The sequence below is a fragment of the Ambystoma mexicanum genome, chromosome 9 (genome assembly GCF_040938575.1).
Source record: "Ambystoma mexicanum isolate Mex_15411 chromosome 9, UKY_AmexF1_1, whole genome shotgun sequence".
NCBI lineage: Eukaryota > Metazoa > Chordata > Amphibia > Caudata > Ambystomatidae > Ambystoma > Ambystoma mexicanum.
Window position 1 is genome coordinate 895,354,085 of NC_090931.1, and position 16,194 is coordinate 895,370,278.

The following is a 16,194-nucleotide window of genomic DNA, read 5'->3' on the forward strand; positions in this document are numbered from 1 at the left end:
CTTTTGCTTTTGCGGCACTAATGAAGGAAAAGCCAGCCAGCTGTAGTAAACAAAGGCTACCGCTGGGTGGCTTTCCCTTCATTAGTGCTGTAGGCGGAGGACGGGGACCGGAGACCAGAGCAGGAAAGCTGCAGCTGAATCTCGGTAAGTGCTATTTATTTTTTTAAAAAAATAAAGCACTAGCTGCAGTTTTTTTTCTAAGTTTTCCAGGCTGGAGGAGCCCGGAAAACTTAGACATAAAACTGCAGCTTTAAAAACGTATTTATGTGTGCGGTCGCTTTTGAAGCGACCGCAAACATAAATACAACGTTATTGTGCTGGAAAACGCTGCAGTTTTTCTTTCCAAGTTTCTCAGCCCGAGAGCTCCAAATGGTAAAGCAGATTCAGGCAGAAACAACGCGGCATTGCGGAAAACAACCGCGTTGTTTCTGCCTGAATCTGCTTTCCCATTTGGGAAAGCCCCAAATGGGAGAGCAGATTTAGGCAGACAACGCAGCATTTAGCATTTCCCATTTGGGTCTCTCGGGCTCCCCACGGGGAGCCCGAGAGCCCCAAATGGGAAATCAGCTGCAGGTAGAAACACTACGCGGCATGTAAACATAACCGCGTGTGTTTCTGCCTGCTGTGGCTTTCACTTTGGGTCTCCGGTGCTCCGGAGCACCGGAGACCCAAAGTGATAGCCACAGCAGGCAGAAACACACGCGGTTGTGTTGGAAAACGCTGCGGTTTTTCTTTCCAAGTTTCTCAGGCTCCTCCGAGCCGGAGGAGCCTGAGAAACTTGGAAAGAAAAACCGCAGAGTTTTCCAACACAATAACGTTGTATTTATGTTTGCGGTCGCTTCAAAAGTGACCGCAAACATAAATACGTTTTTAAAGCTGCGGTTTTATTTCTAAGTTTTCCGGGCTCCTCCAGCCCAGAAAACTTAGAAAAAAAACCACAGCTAGTGCTTATTTTTTTTAAAAAAATAAATAGCACTTACCGAGATTCAGCTGCAGCTTTCCTGTATTTTTTATTATGTTGCCTATCTATTTTTTTTAAATAAAAATTTTTACTAGACCATCCCTTTAAATGTCTTCATGGTCCTGCACCTTCTTGTATTTCTTCTCTTTTCGCTCATTCCCCGCTCCACCTCTTCTGCTCCCAAGCCCTCTTCTGCTCCCAAGCCCAACTGAGCATCACTGTCCCGCAGCCACTTTGTGCCCAGTCCGACTTTGGTTCTTTTTTTCTTTACTTGCTCCTAGACATTCAAACGCTCGTCCTCTTTTCATTTGTTCTTCCAGCTCCTTAACTGTTTTGATCTCTTCTTAACGTCATTCTTGCTATCCTGACGAGCCTAATGTAGATTCATTGTGCAATACTTGTTTTTCATTTTAATTGTACCATTCCCTCCCTGCTGTATAGTGCATTTGCTTAAAGTGCTTCATAAATAAATACAAAACGTTGGTCGAATTTGGTTCTATCCAGTTTGCATCGTGTTTGGCAAGAGCTATAATCATGTATTATGTCCATTTCAGGATGCAAGAGAAAGCAACTTTTATCCAAACCCTCCATCAAGAGAATCACCACAATGCTACTCTTCCGCAAAATGAAGTTAAAAAAGCAATTTGCTTCCCACAAAACGAGCTCGCTGATCAGGACATTCTTTGAAAACATTGCTTTGAGTTGCAGCCACTGCAGGGCAACAAGGTTAGACAGTGGGAAGAAGATTTGGAAAATGGGGCCCCAGGAACCCCAGCACTTTTGCCATCATGCCTCAAGGTATTTCTGCTGTCAGGTAATGTAGCGTGCCACCGTGGAGCTGGAATTAAAAACACTTCGTCCAACTGACCCACATGACTGTCAACTGATTTAAACCAACCATGTTGCAGCAGCACACATCACACCGGACTCTCTTAGGAGACACAAAAATGCTTTATTTCACTGTAAAGCGAGCAGAGGCGACATCCCGGGTGGAGAAGGAAATACGGACTTCACTTGGGAGCCCCACAAGACTGCAGCAGAGTTATTGTCTCTCTTTAAACACCTGCCCCCGTCCAGGTAACGTGGCCAACATCAGAGTTACTATTCGAAGAACGATAGCAGCCAGATGAGCCCTAAGTGCAACAATGCAGCAACAGGGGACTTCCCCAGAGAAAGCTCTGATCCTCTACATCTACGGAGGGAGACAGTACATTGAAGAAAACTCTGGCTCGGTACTGCATCACTCCTCTGAAGATCCAAGCAGGACAGCGGCACGTGGGCCCATACTGCGCTACAGCTGCAGGTAAAGTCGTTCACTGGCTTCCATCACTTGCTGGGACAATGTCTGAGATTTATTTCAGCCAAATCATCTTGTCCCCGACATCTGCGTTGTATCCTTTGCTATATTTCCTCCCAGGCATCTGCAAACAGGGAGAAGAGAAATGTACTTTAAATCTATTTGAGACGAGAATGTTTTACTTGAAATAATGTCCGACAAAGTTTAAATAGACTAAACAATGAAGGGAAGGCTCCTCCCCTGTACTCTGAATAAAGGCCTGGCCGTGGTACAGAAAATAGATAGGAAGAGTAATTGGGCACACTGTGGCTAAATAGGGAGCTAAACAGAAAGGACATGGGTAATAGAGTACCTAATATGCATAAGGGAGTGCAGGGATGAAATCCAGGTTTAACTCTATTGGGTTATTTATATAGTGCGCTTTCCCCAATTGTATGGCCTCAATGCGGTTGGAACACCCTCTGTGACCGTAGTCAACGTGGTGGAGGTTCTAAGAGTTTTAGATTGAGATGCTTGTGTGCATTTTTTGCCGGCTTAGGTGGCTGGCTAGGCTCCACTAAGCAGCCCAAAGGTCAGGCATGTGGGTGGGCGCTGTTGGTGGTTTGGGATAGACTGCTATTGTTGAAGATTCGATGTGTGGCCAGCTATGCCTAATTTTTTTTTCGTTGGTAGTCGCTGTATGCTAGTGGCAGAGGTGTTGAGGTACGTCAGGTGTTTCAGTGTGGACGTCTATGTGCGCTGCTAGACCGGATGGGCATAGCCATAGCTGCATTCTACGGTGCATGGATGTTTGGCCGTGCCTGCGGCCTGTGTCCACAGAAGTGCTTTAAAGGTAGAAGTTCTGTATGCTTTGATGTAGTTTGGCTGCAGTGTCCTTTGTCCAGTGTGGACGGCACGGTCTCGTTATTCGTGGCGTCTTTGGTGCGGAAATCTAAGCAGCGAGGTTGAGTGAGGTTTATTGCAGTGTGCCACAGCGAATCTGGTAGGGGTGTTGTAGCGCCTGGGGCGATAGTTAATCAGGTGAGCTGATGCTAATGCTGTAGTTGTTCATGTTGGAGTAGTAAGATTTATTGCATAGTGCTTCAGTGAATGCTGCTGGCTTTCATGCAGTATATCATCATGTGGGAGTGCTTTTGTGCATGTGGCGACAGTTTGTCTAGGGTGAGCCGCTGCAAATGTGCAGCATCAATTCTGTGATTGGTGTATAGGGATGTTGGGTTCAGCAGTGTAGTTTGCAGAGGAGGGAGCAGGTGAGGGGGGAGTTGGGAAGAGCCAGGTTTTTAGGGACTTTCTGAATTTCAGGTGATTTTCAGTGTTGTGAATGTGTAGGGCTAGGGAGTTCCAGATAATTGGCGCTTTGACTGAGAACCAGGACCCGCCCAGCCTGGATGAGTTGTAGGGTGGGACCACTAGGCGATATGCTGTACGAGATCTGAGATTCCTCGAGGGCTGGTAGGGGAGGATTTTGTCTTGGAAGGAATTCTAGGCCGGTGTTATGGATGGCGCGGTGGGTGATGCACATGGCCTTAAAGGTAGTGTGTCGATCAATCAGGAGCCAGTAGAGGACTTTTAGTGTGGGGCTGATGTGTTCTCTGTGTGGTAGGTTATTGAGCAGGCATGCTGCTGCGTTTTGGATTCTTTGGAGTTTCCTTAGTTGAAACGCTAGAGCGCCTAGGTAGGGGCAATTTGCATAGTCTAGGCAGGACAGGATAATGGGGTTGATGGTTGAAAATCGGTGGTGATAGGTGAGGTAAGGGAAAATACACCCAAGAATCTGTAGATGGTGGAAGCAGGTTTTGGATACGGAAGTGGTATGTTGAGTGAGGGATAGGTCCGTGTCCAATGTGCATCCAAGGTTTTTTTTTTTTTTACCACTTTTGAAGTTGCGTGTGCTTGTCCTAGGGACTGAGGCCATGGAATCGGTTGGGGAAGGAGGGCTGTTTTCCCGCAAGCTATGATTTCAGTTTTTCCCAGGGTTGAGGATAAGGTGGTTGGTCGTCATCCAGCGGTCAATATCCGAGAAGCCCGACGACAGTTCCGGACTGCCGGAAACTTGATATTTGGGGATTTTAAGGATGATCTGAGCGTCATCTGCATAGTTGTAGAAGGTAAGATTGTATGAGCGGATGATTGCAGGCAGGGGTTTGAGGTAGAAGTTGAGATTAGGGGAGATAGGGATGCTACTTGTGGCACACCTTTTCTTACTGGTGGTGAACTGGTGGAGGTGCATGATTTGTGAGCAATTTGAGGTGAAAGGAGACCCATGAGAGGGCTGTGTGTCTGATTCCTAGTGTTTGTAACCTTTCTAGTAGGATAGTGTGATCGATGGTATCGAAGGCTGCAGAGAGGTCCCGTAGGATGAGTACAGTGCAGCCTTCTGTGCCGGCTATTCTTTTTAGGTCGTCCCAGACGGATCCTAGGGAGGATTCTGCTCCTCCGAGTGGCCTAAAGCCCAATTGTGCAGGGTCTAGGAGGTTGCTCGCTTCGATGAATAGGCTAAGCTGCGTGTATGTTGCGCGGTCCACGAGTTTGGCGATGAATCGTGTTGGAGATTGACCGGTAGTTCTGGGGGAGGAGTGGGTCAAGTGTCGTTTTTTGGGGGATGGGTTTGATGTAGGAGGTTTTCAGGGCTTCCAGGAAGGATCCTGAAGTGAGTGAGTGGTTGAGGATTGAGTGTGCGATACTACCAGCACAGGTAGAGGCTAGTATGTTTGAGGAGTATGGGTGGGCAGGGGTCCGCAGGGGAGCCGGAAGGGCAGCTATCTACTACATGCAAGTGGAACTCCTGGTGTGAAATGGGAGGGAAAGATTTGAAGATTTGTATCTATGTGGGGTTTTGAAGAAGGTTGGTCTGTGGGCGGGTGGGTGGCGGGGCCATGTGTTCCAATTTAGAGATGATGGCAGAGTGCCTGTCAATCGCGACATTGTGGAAGTGCAGTGATAGGGTGTCACATAGCGCTTGGGAGACTGCAGGGGGGTGGCTCGAGCATGCCAGGGATTTGAATTCGGATATCATTCTAAGTAGTTCCTTGCTCTGGTTTCGTGCATTAAGGATTCTGTTCCCATAGAATGTTTCTTGGTTTTTCTGATTTCCAGTCTGTATGCTCTGGTTCTTGCTAGGATGATTTTGTTATGTGCTGTAGGGTCGGTTCTCCAAGTCCGTTCCAGATAGTGGTTGAGGGTTTTTAGTGATTTGAGTTTGGCAGTGAACCACCTGGGTGTTGGTCCTGATCTCAGAGTGGTCCGTTTTGTTGGGGTAAGAGGTGTGAGGGTGTTTGTAAGCCAGAGGTCGAATGGTTTTGATCGCTGGTGGTCCTTCCTGGAGGGAGTGTGTGTGGAGAGAGTTGAGGAGCGAGTGTGCTAGATCTGGGCTGATTACGACTTTATTCCATAGTGGAATGATAGGGGAGGTGGTTGGTGATGGTCGTGTGTGGCCTTGACGCAGCTGCTGTGCTCAGTGGTATGGAGACGTAAATTGCCGAGTGATCAGTCCATGATGGGGGGTAGGGGTGCTGGGTAGATGCGTTAGCACAAACTAAGGATACAAAGTAATGGACAGATTCCCCTTACTATATTTAGAGAGAGGACTCTGTACCCTGGGTTAGGGATGAGGAGACTACGTCCAATATAAGTGAGCCTTCAGAGCAGAGCACCCCAGCAGAGCCTCATGCTGGGCTGCAATCACTTGTTAGCAACCTCTATGTTTGAGCTGTGCTTGTTATCTGCTCAAAGCCAAAACCCCATGGTACCCACAACTAGCAGCTCAATATTTACATGCATTCAAAAACACAAACTAAAGAAAATGAATACGTTGTTCCCAGCGGCAAAGTCAATTGCAAGGATGACTGCTCATTTTACATGGAAAACATTTTTCAGCTGAATTGCAGATTGGATTGCGTCATGAATTACAAAAGACGCGCGCTCATTTCAAACAATGAATACAATCGGGGCTATGACACAGGATCGATTGGAGTGTTTAAGTCTAAGAAGTAGGAGCTTTTCTCGAGCTGTCCCTTTTCAGGCGTTTGTTTTTCATCTAGTCTTGGCAATGATGTTCCCATCACTTTGCATTCTGGTACTTTTAGTTGTACATTTGTCAAGGGAAAATACAGGTAGTGCTTTAAGTGAGGTGATAAATCGAGGGGTGCTGTAACGAGGTGTGTGGCCTAAATAATGGGCACGGCCTTAAGTGTCCCCAGTACGTGACAATAAAAAGAAAAGTGGGTTTCCTCGCTGTCGGGTTATTTTTATTTTAATGTGCCGTGCTGGGGAATCCTGCCATGACAAGCCAGTGTTGCGTTGCACTATGCCATTTCATAGGTTCTCATTTTCTTTTGTTTCATTCAACAAACTGGCTTTGTGTTCAAGCAGTCCATTGAATGAAAAGAAATTGAGCACCTATGAAATTGCACAGTGCGATGCAACACTGGTTTGTCACCGCCAGGGCTCGGGTCCAAATCGTACCCAAGCCCTGCCACTGACAAGCCTGTGTCACATTGCACTGTGCTATTTCATACGTGCTCAATTTCTTTTGCTTCATTCAATGTACTGCTTGACACAAAGCCAGTCTATTGAATGAAACAAAAGAAATCCAGCACCTATGAAATAGCACAGAAACTATGCTGTTTCGTAGGCGCGGGATTTCTTTTGTTTCATTCAATAGACTGCTTGACATAGAAAGCCAAACGTAACAGGCTTTATGTGTCAGTCTATGGAATGAAACAAAACAAATCTAACACCTATGGAATATCAATGTGAAACTGGCTCAGCATCGGCAGTGCTGGGGTTTAAATCCCCAGCATGGAAAGAAAAACAAAGTGGCTGTAGAGGTAGTGTAAGCCCTGGTAGTGCTCCAGCTCGACTAAGGTTTTGGGAGACTGTTGGGGCTCAGTCCTGGCTAGCCCAGGCCCTTTTAAAGCCCGGAATGCAACTTTGCATACATTGCAGGAATTCAAAGTGACAAACTAAAAGTCGGGACGGACAAAACAATTTGCAGGATCTCTATATTAAAAAAAATAAGTGATCATGGGGCGACGTTGGTGAGAATTCAAAGGCAGAAGTTTGTCAACAATTGGGTTTATTGGCGAATTCAGTATTTACTGCTCAGTAGTCCGTTTGCCTACACAGTACATGTGTGGCAGAAGAGAAAGCATTTTACTGTCCAACAAGCAAATGTATCCCACATCCAGCGTTTTTTTTTTTTTTAACTAAATGAGCTGCCAGTGCCTTGCTGCAACTCCGCTGGACGTCATATCCTACGGTGTGCGCATTTCCTATGCTAATTAGTTCTCTGACTTGTGCCTTGGGAACGAGAGGGGGCTAAACCACGGATGCGAGATGAGCAAAAATGTACCCCACAAATCAAAATGGTGCATTTACCAGAACATGTAAGTAAAGAGGCTCATTGCTTACCGCCTTATACTGATAGTAGGCCTGGTCACTTTCATAGGCTCCGATTGTCACTTCTGGTAGGAACCGGGGGATAAACGTGAGATCTGCAACAGCAGCCTTATTCTCAACCCTGGAGGCAAGAGAAAGAAGCACTACTTAGGGTCACTGCACTGGTGAAACAAACATTAAATAAAGCAGGTGCCAAAACACAATCACTAAACAGAAACAGCAACAACTTTAAGAAATGGAAACGCTTCATATCCGGTTGGCAAATCAAGCAAGATTGCATAGTTTTTACGCATGGCTTCATATTATGGATACGGCCAGGTAATATGGGATAGATCTGTTTCCTGGATTTAAGTTTAAACCACAGACAAGCGTTCCTTATGTGCTCCCTATTTCTTTCAACTACGAACAATACAATCTTACAGTGCTCGTTTAACCCTAATCGCTGCGAGGCAACTGAGTAACACCTGAAAATTCTCTGAAATTATAGTTTTGCACATTCCTTCCAAAACTAGGCAAAATAAACGTGACTGGTGTGCAAAACCAGTTAATAGCCCCCACAAGAGCACTATAAACTCCCCAGAGAGTCCCTGTGAGCCATCTGAGAGAAAAGGCGAGGAGGATTAAATTTGAAAAAATGACATTTATGGTGATTCAGGTTCTTAGTCCATGCACTCCTTCCTTCAGAACTGGTTCGGTACGTCTGCATTTACAGACGGGTTGGAAAAAGCAGACTAAAAAAGATAGCTGCCCCTTTAAGAACTTTAAATTGGTGAGAGTACATAGCACATGTGCATCCTTCCACGCACCAGCCCCACCCCTACGTCACCAACCGCCCACACCCAATTCTTGATTTCGCTACTGGCGGTTGTTATCAAGTATATGCTTTAATGGGTATGGCTGGGAGGGTGTTGTGAAGGGGAGACAGCATGGACTAAGAGAACCTAAATCACAATCAAGCTATTTTTTTTTCATTTGTCTTGCGCGTCCTGGTCTCCCTCCTTCCCAACTGGTTGGGACCAGACTACAAATCTTCAATATCATTAAGAGTGGAGGATGCAGCATATATGTGATTCAATCAAACAAGTTGCGGAGCACCTACTGGCTAAATTTGGCATCTTTCGTGAAGGATGCATCCATAACGTAGTGCTTGTAAAAAGCAAGTGGAGTATCCCAAGAAGCAGCCCAGCAAATGTCTGCCATGGGACGTGCCTAATAAAGGCTACTGATGCTGCCTTGGCTCTTGTGGAATGAGCCCGAAGTCGGAGGAACCAAGAGCCCCTACACATGGTAAGCCTTTGCGATACATGAAACAACTCACTTGGTAATCGAAGCTTTGGCAGCCTTATTACAGGGATTGAAAATTAGGATTTGTTGACAAGGAGCAACAAGCTGCTCCTGGGCAGTCATCACCCGCTGGGCAGGAGCTACCACTGGGGAACCAGAAGCTAGTACTTGGCGTGTAGCAAATCTAACTTGACTGCAACATGCAAACGCTACTTTTTGTCAATTCTAGATTATTCACTATGCTTTAAATGTCCCATAGGTGTGTCCTTTATTCTCTTTTATACGCATTCCCAAACCTACACAGTTAATATTACATTGCAATGTTTGTTTGACACCAAAAGTAGCTCCTGGCAGCTGTTTTCTAGCTAACCAGGCTCCTCTTGGCTGTAACGAGGCGCTAAATGGCTCCCAGCTCTTGGCAATTTCGAATCCTATTACCAGGGGAAAGACCATCATAAGTATTTAAAGGGTTGTCTGCTTTCCTGAATGGTTTCATTCTCTCTAAATATAATTCAGGAGTTCTCAATACGTCCAGATTACGTAAGATTTCCACAGCCGACAAAGCATGTGATCTGGCATGACAAGTCAGAAGGAAGATTTCTTGATTCAGATGGAATTCCAAAACCACCTTAGGTAAAAAGAAAGGCCTGTACAAAGGACTACCTTATCCATGTCAAAATTCGAATACGTCTCTTTTCATGATATAGCCTTGATCTCTCCTAGCCGATGTAATGGCTACCAAGAAAAGCAGACTTCCATGTCAAAAGAACCAAATCGCAGGATGGCATTGGTTCGAAAGGCTTGTTCATTGGAGCCAAAAGGACTATATTCAGATCCCACTGAGGTGGAAGCTCACGAAAAGGCGAATGCAGTGAAAAAGGACCTCAAAGTGCCACCGAGTAGCCTCATTTGACAGAGAAAAAGATTTTTGCTCTCTATTCAAATATGCACGAATAGCAGACAAAGGGCCTCATCATGAGTTGGGCCTTAGCCCTTAAATGCGGCTATAATTCTATTAGCGCCACATTTAAGGGTTGGCCCAATCATGAGTCGAGTTGTAAGTGGGAGTTTTACCTCCAGCTTTTTGCCTGTTTTCAGCTGTTTACATCGCTATTACCGCCGGCGCAATTCACGCTAGCTGTAATCATGCCTCCAGCCCCATTGGATGCAATGGACCCAATGGGGGATGGGAACTTAACGATGTACCGCTACTTGTGATCCGGCACCAATAGCAACGGACCTAATATGGGTAACAGTATTTGCAGTGGCGGCAACCTGTCAGTATTACTGCCAGACTCCTGATGAAGCCCAAATATTGTTTGCAATTATCAACTTTAACTCCTGTAGATGCCAAATAGGACATGAAAGACATAACGTCACCAATTGACTCTTTCAGCGGGTTCAGACCACAATCTAGAGCACAATGGCAGAAACGCAACCATTTGCTCCGATATTGCTTTCTTGTCGAAGCTTTCCTGGAAGCTGTCAATCTTCAGATTCTGTTCTGATAATTGAAGATGGGCGAAGGCCAGTCCCTCAGGAACCAAGCCTTCAAGTTCAGCAATTGAGGGGAGTGGTGAAGCAACTTCCCCTTCTGTTGAGTGGCCTGGTTGAGCTACAAGAATCATTGTCAAATTCCTTGTGTATCAAGGGAAGCGGAGGGAAAGCAAAGTCTTTTGTTCGACCAGTCAAGCTGTAGGACATCTTCCAATGAATGACGACCCAGGCCATCCCTCGAAGCAGAGGACAAAGAGCATTGTACTGTGTGGCATAGAGGTTCATTGCTGGATGACCCCACTTTTGAAATATCTTCACAACTGCCATTTTCTGTTCCCACTCGTGTGGAGTAAATTCTAGCCTGCTAAGATGTTGTTCTTTCCCTACAGATGGAACGCCACAGGAAAATGTGGTTGTCCATGGCCAAATACCATACTTTCTCTACAAGAAGACACAGAGGAGGGGAACGAGTCTCACCCCCCTCTCGTTTGTTGGCATAAAACATTGCAGCGGTATGTCCATAAGTACTTTGACCACCTTTCCCTGAAGGGAGAGAAGAAAGGATTTTAGAGCCTAAAATTTTTTTTTTAAATTGCTTTTAATTCCAAGACATTTATGTGACATTTCTTTTCTTGGACTGACCAAAGACCACGAGACGTCAGATCTGAATAGTGGGCTACCCACCTGTACTCAGAGTCTGTTATCACCATCTGATGAGTCTCGAAGGGAAAACTCATTAGCGGGTTCTCTGGTTTGATCCACCATACCAGGGAATCCTGAACGTAAATTTGGAATTGGAGTCTTCATATCCTGAGAATCCAATAGCTGGTTCCAGTTGCTGGCAAGATGCCACTGAATGGTCCTCATTCGAAACCTTGCATAGGGGACTAGGTTGATGCAAGAAGCCATCAGCCCCAAAAGTCTTTGGAACCACCACGTCGAAAGAACCTGATGTGCCCTGAACACCGAGATCACCTACTGAATTGCCGACACCCATTCTGATGGTGGGAAGGCCTTTTCTAGAGTAGTATCGAGTACCGCTCCAATAAACTGAATCCTTTAAGGAATGAGCTTTGACTTAGGCACGTTTACTGAAAAGACTAATTCATAAAGCATGTTACAAGTCTGCTGGATAAAGATGCACCATCTTCAACGGAAGGTGAGCTGCAACAGCCCCAAGGACCTTGGTGAACACACTGGGGGCTGAATTGGGCCTGAACAGGAGGCAAGTGTCCAAGTAATGCGAATTCCCTATGGTGAACCGCAGATACTGGCGGTGTTCATTGAATATGGGAATACGAAAGCATGCATCTTGAAGGTCTATGGATGCTATCCAGTCGTTGTGCTGCCAAGAGAATCTGAGGCACAGTAACCATGTGGATAGTCTCCACAAGCAGAAATCGGTTCATATCGCAAAGATCCAGAATTGGACAAATCCAACCTGTCTTTTTTCGAATTATAAATTAACGGTAGTAAAACCCCTGACCCAATTCTATTGCTCCCAAAAAGACGCTTTTGAATTCCTTAAAAATTCTGTAAATTATATTTGGGACGTCGGAGAAGACAGAAGTGTAGCAGAAAGGGCTACGGAGTAGCCGTGGTGAATGATCTTTAAAACCCATTCCTTCCGAGTGTTTTCCCACTGATGTAGAAATCTCAAAATCCTTCCTGCTACCAGAGATGTATGCTCCTTGATAGTAATCGGAGCAGCTGGAATATACATCCCCGGATAGAAGACAGACTTTTTTGATCTTGTGAATTGGAAGTCGAGTGGGTGACACCCTGACTTTGCCTTCGGCCTGTATCTCTTCTCTTCTTATCAGAGGAATAATAGGATTTAGTGGCAGCAGATGAACCATTATTTCCTTGAGAACACAGTTTAAAGGATTTTAAATTGTGGGGTTACGGTTGGTTCAATAAGATGCAACTGAGTGATTTTGCTGCAGTAACGCTTGCTTAGCACTTCTGAAGTATTTCAGCGGTAGAAGGGTCAAACAGTGTTTTACCATCAAAAGGAAGGTCTAAAACATAACCCCTAAATATCTTGATGTAGGGACGTGGCCACCAGATAAGCATTTCTACGCATTGCAGACAGCGCCCGTAACCACCCTTGCCGTAGTTTCTGCCAAGTCGCTAACAACCTGTAGTTATTGAATGGCCGTCCGTCTCTGCCTTCTGAGACCCAGAAAGATAATTCATCTGCTGCCTTTTGAGGAAGCTTTTCTGTAAAGCGATCCAGGTTTTCCCCCATATAAAATATTAAAACCTGCCAAAACCGTGGCCTTATTGACTTGCCCGAGTAGGAGAGAAGCATTGTTATAGGTCTTCTTACCCTGCACCTCCCAGGCTTTAGAATGTTTATCCAGGACAGTAGAGGGATAAGGTGCAGGACCTTTCTCTTAGTACCCAAATCTGCTGAAACAAGAGTAGATTGTGACCGAAGATTTCCCAATAGCACAAAAGGCTCCCCCTTAGGTACTTTATATTTAGCATCCAAAGATTTTGAAATAGGAGGTTCTGAATGGGGTTTGCCCATTGAATCAAGGCTTGCTCCATGACTGACAATTCCATAGGCAGAAGAGACTGGGCCTGTTGAGAAAGCAGTTTTCCAAAAACACCTGCAGTCTCTGGTTTTTCCTTTGGCACAATCCTCAGAGCTTGCATAGCCTTAGCCACAATGTCATGAAAAATATGTTAGGAGAAACCGATGAAACGTCATGGTCCGACTATTAGAATATTTTGGACTGCTTATGTTTTTTGACTGGGGGAGCAGCCTCTACATCAACTGGAACTCATTAGGAACTACTCCTTGAGAAGGGTCAGATGGACCAATATTTTCTTTAATATGTTGTTCTAGAACCTCCAAAAAGACAACAGAGTTTCTAAGACAGTATTGATGAGGCATTTGGCTATATCTGATTGCTCACAAATCTCTTCTACCCTCACCGGGGAAGGAACACGTTACTTACCTGTAACTGTTGTTCTCCAGCACGGGTCTGGCATGGATTCTCATGCTTATAAATATGCCCCGTCGTCAGCCTGGGAATCCTCGGTAAAACGAAAAAAAAAAATCAGTTTCAGTTTCGTTTCTGAACTGTCTTTCTTCTAATAACCATTAACTGATCTCTGGGTCATACTGCCCCTAGCCAATGACTGCCCTCTACCTAAGCCATTCCTCAGGGAGCCATCTTCAGATTTGGTAGCACGTAAAATGGCAGTAGGACCAAGAGAGGAAGAGCTGCAGAGGGGTAGGTGGGAGGGTTTGCATGTGAATCCATGCCAGACCCATGCTAGAGAACAGTTACAGGTAAGTAACTTGTTCCTTCTCCAGCATGGGGTCTGGCATGGATTCATATGCTCATGAATACAAGAATACAAAGCAGTACACACATGCACAACCACAGGAGGTGGCAATGCTCAACATTAAGCATTTCAACAACTCAACATTAAGCATCTCTTACCTCCTCACCAGACTCACTTTCAAGAGACCAGGTTGCGCAGCACTGCTTGGCCGACTCTGGACTCCTCCCTGGAATCCCGGTCGACACAGTAGAATCCCGTGAAGGTGTGCGTCGACCTCCACGTAGCAGCCCTGCAGATGTCCAGCAGGGGCACACCAGACAGGAACGCCGCAGTTGCAGCGATCCCTCTGGTCGCATGGGCTCTCGGACGGCCAGGCAACGGTTTTTTTGCCAACCAGTGACAGTGTGTGATGCAGCCGGAGAGCCACGTGGAAATGGAGGCCTTGGACAGGGCCTTCCCCTGGCTCACAGGACCAAAGTTCACAAACAGCTGTGACATCTTCTGAAAACTCTGTGCAGTCCACGTAGAACTTCAGCGCTCTAGCCCCATCCAGCGAGTGCAAAGTCCTCTCAGCCGGCGACGAAGGCGACGGGAAGAAAACAGGTAGCACCAAGGGATCGTTGAGATGAAAGTCCAACGGCACAGTGGGCATGAAGCAGGGGTGCGTCCTCAGCATGACCCTTGTTGCGTGGAAAGTCAAGTACGGCAGCTTACAGGAGAGGGCCTGGATCTCTCCCACTCGTCGTGCGGAGGTGATGGCCACCAGGAACGCGGTCTTCCACAACAGAAATTTCCGAGGTGCCGAAGGCAGAGGCTTGAACGGGGGACCCATGAGCCTAGTCAGCACCACATTGAGCTCCCACGCCGGGGCCTCAGCACCACATTGAGCTCCCACGCCGGGGCCTTCACCGGCGGGAACGATTGGAAAAGTCCTTTCATAAACTCCTTAACCAGGCGATGCGACAACAGCAACGATCGCCACGGAGCTCTTGTGTAGCGGGAGATAGCCGCCAGATGGATCTTGATAGAGGCGTGCGCCAGCCCCGCCTTGGCTAGCGACAGCAAGAACGGCAGCACTTGAGGGGCCGTAATCCATAGAGGGTTTCTTCTGTGCACGGCACCAGACTGTGAACCTATTCCATTTATGTCCGTAGCACTTTCGAAGCCACCCTGGCTTTGGCAAGTACCTCCTTGCAATCCGCCAGGATCTCTTATCCACCAAACTCTAGTGCTGCAGGAGCCAGGCCTGCAGGTTCAGTGACAACGGGTTATGGTGCAGGATCGCGCCTCCTTCCCTGGCGAGTAGATCTGCGTCCGCCGGAAGCTTGACTGGAGGAGACGCTGACAAGTCCAGAAGGTCCAGGTACCATATCTGCCTCGGCCGCGCCAGTGCGACGAGAATCATCCTGCACCGGGACCGTCCGAGTTGACTGATGAGTCATAGGAGCAGGGGCAACGGTGGGAACGCATAGAGGAACAGGCCGTCCCAGGGGAATGAGAATGCACCCCCCATGCTCCCTGGCTGGCGAAACCTGCTGGCGAACCTCCGGCACTTGGTGTTTGTTGCCGTCGTAAACAGATTGATCTGGGGAATGCCCCAACGTCGAAACAGTAGGTCCACCTGATCCTGCCGAAGTTCCCACTTGTGGCAAGAGCGCAGCTCCCTGCTGAGTGAGTCGGGGACGGTGTTCTTCACTCCTGCCAGATGAAAGGGTACCAGGAACATCCTTTGAGCCACGGCCCAGTGCCATAGGTCCTGCGCTTCCTTGGAGAGAGCAGGTGGATCTGGTGCCCCCCTGCTTCCGAATGTAGAACATCGTTGTGGTGTTGTCGGTGAAGACCTGCACCACCTTGCCCTTGAGGTATGGGGGGAATGACTTGAGGGCCCAAAACACGGCCCGGAGCTCCAGGACGTTGATGTGCAACGACTTCTGCTCCGGGAGCCAAAGACCTCTTGCGTGGAGATCTCCGGTGTGTGCGCCCATCCCTCCAGGGAGGCATCTGTTGTCACCGTCTCCTGATGCGCCGGGGTCTGGAAGTCCGGGCCCGCCGATAGATGCGCATGGACCCCCCCCCCATAGAATCGGCCGACTGAATGCCTCGTTGAGGGCGATCCTGTCCTCGAAGCTTCCCTTCGCCTGCATCCAACAGGCGTCGAGGAACTCCTGCAGTGGCCGCATCCGCAGTCTGCACAGCCCAACGAGGTAGATGCATGACGACATCATGCCGAGCAGGGACTTGGACCTCACCCTGGCAACCTTCATGGCCAACAGCCATTGTACCTTGCCCAGGATGGCCTTTATCCTGCCTTCCGACGGTGCGGCTAGGTGCGCCACCATGTTGAGTCTGGCTCCCTGGAACTGGGCGTCCTGTGATGGCTCCAAGTAGGACTTTGCAAAGTCTATCGAGAACCCCAGTTCCGTGAGCAGGCGGACCGTCCTCGCTGTGTAAG

The 16,194-nt window shown here is 47.4% G+C and overlaps 1 protein-coding gene across 1 annotated transcript in view; it reads right to left on the reverse strand.

Moving 5' to 3' along the window:
• Positions 1-1,893: 1,893 nt before the first annotated feature.
• The window catches only part of NDUFA10 (NADH:ubiquinone oxidoreductase subunit A10), a 468,753-nt gene continuing 454,452 nt past the window's right edge, over positions 1,894-16,194 (reverse strand). The window contains exons 9-10 of the mRNA XM_069616024.1: positions 7,671-7,779; positions 1,894-2,382 (exon numbers count right to left, since the gene is read on the reverse strand). Coding sequence (XP_069472125.1) covers positions 2,314-2,382; positions 7,671-7,779 — 178 coding nt within the window. The 3' untranslated portion in view covers positions 1,894-2,313. The remainder of the gene's footprint in view (positions 2,383-7,670; positions 7,780-16,194) is intronic.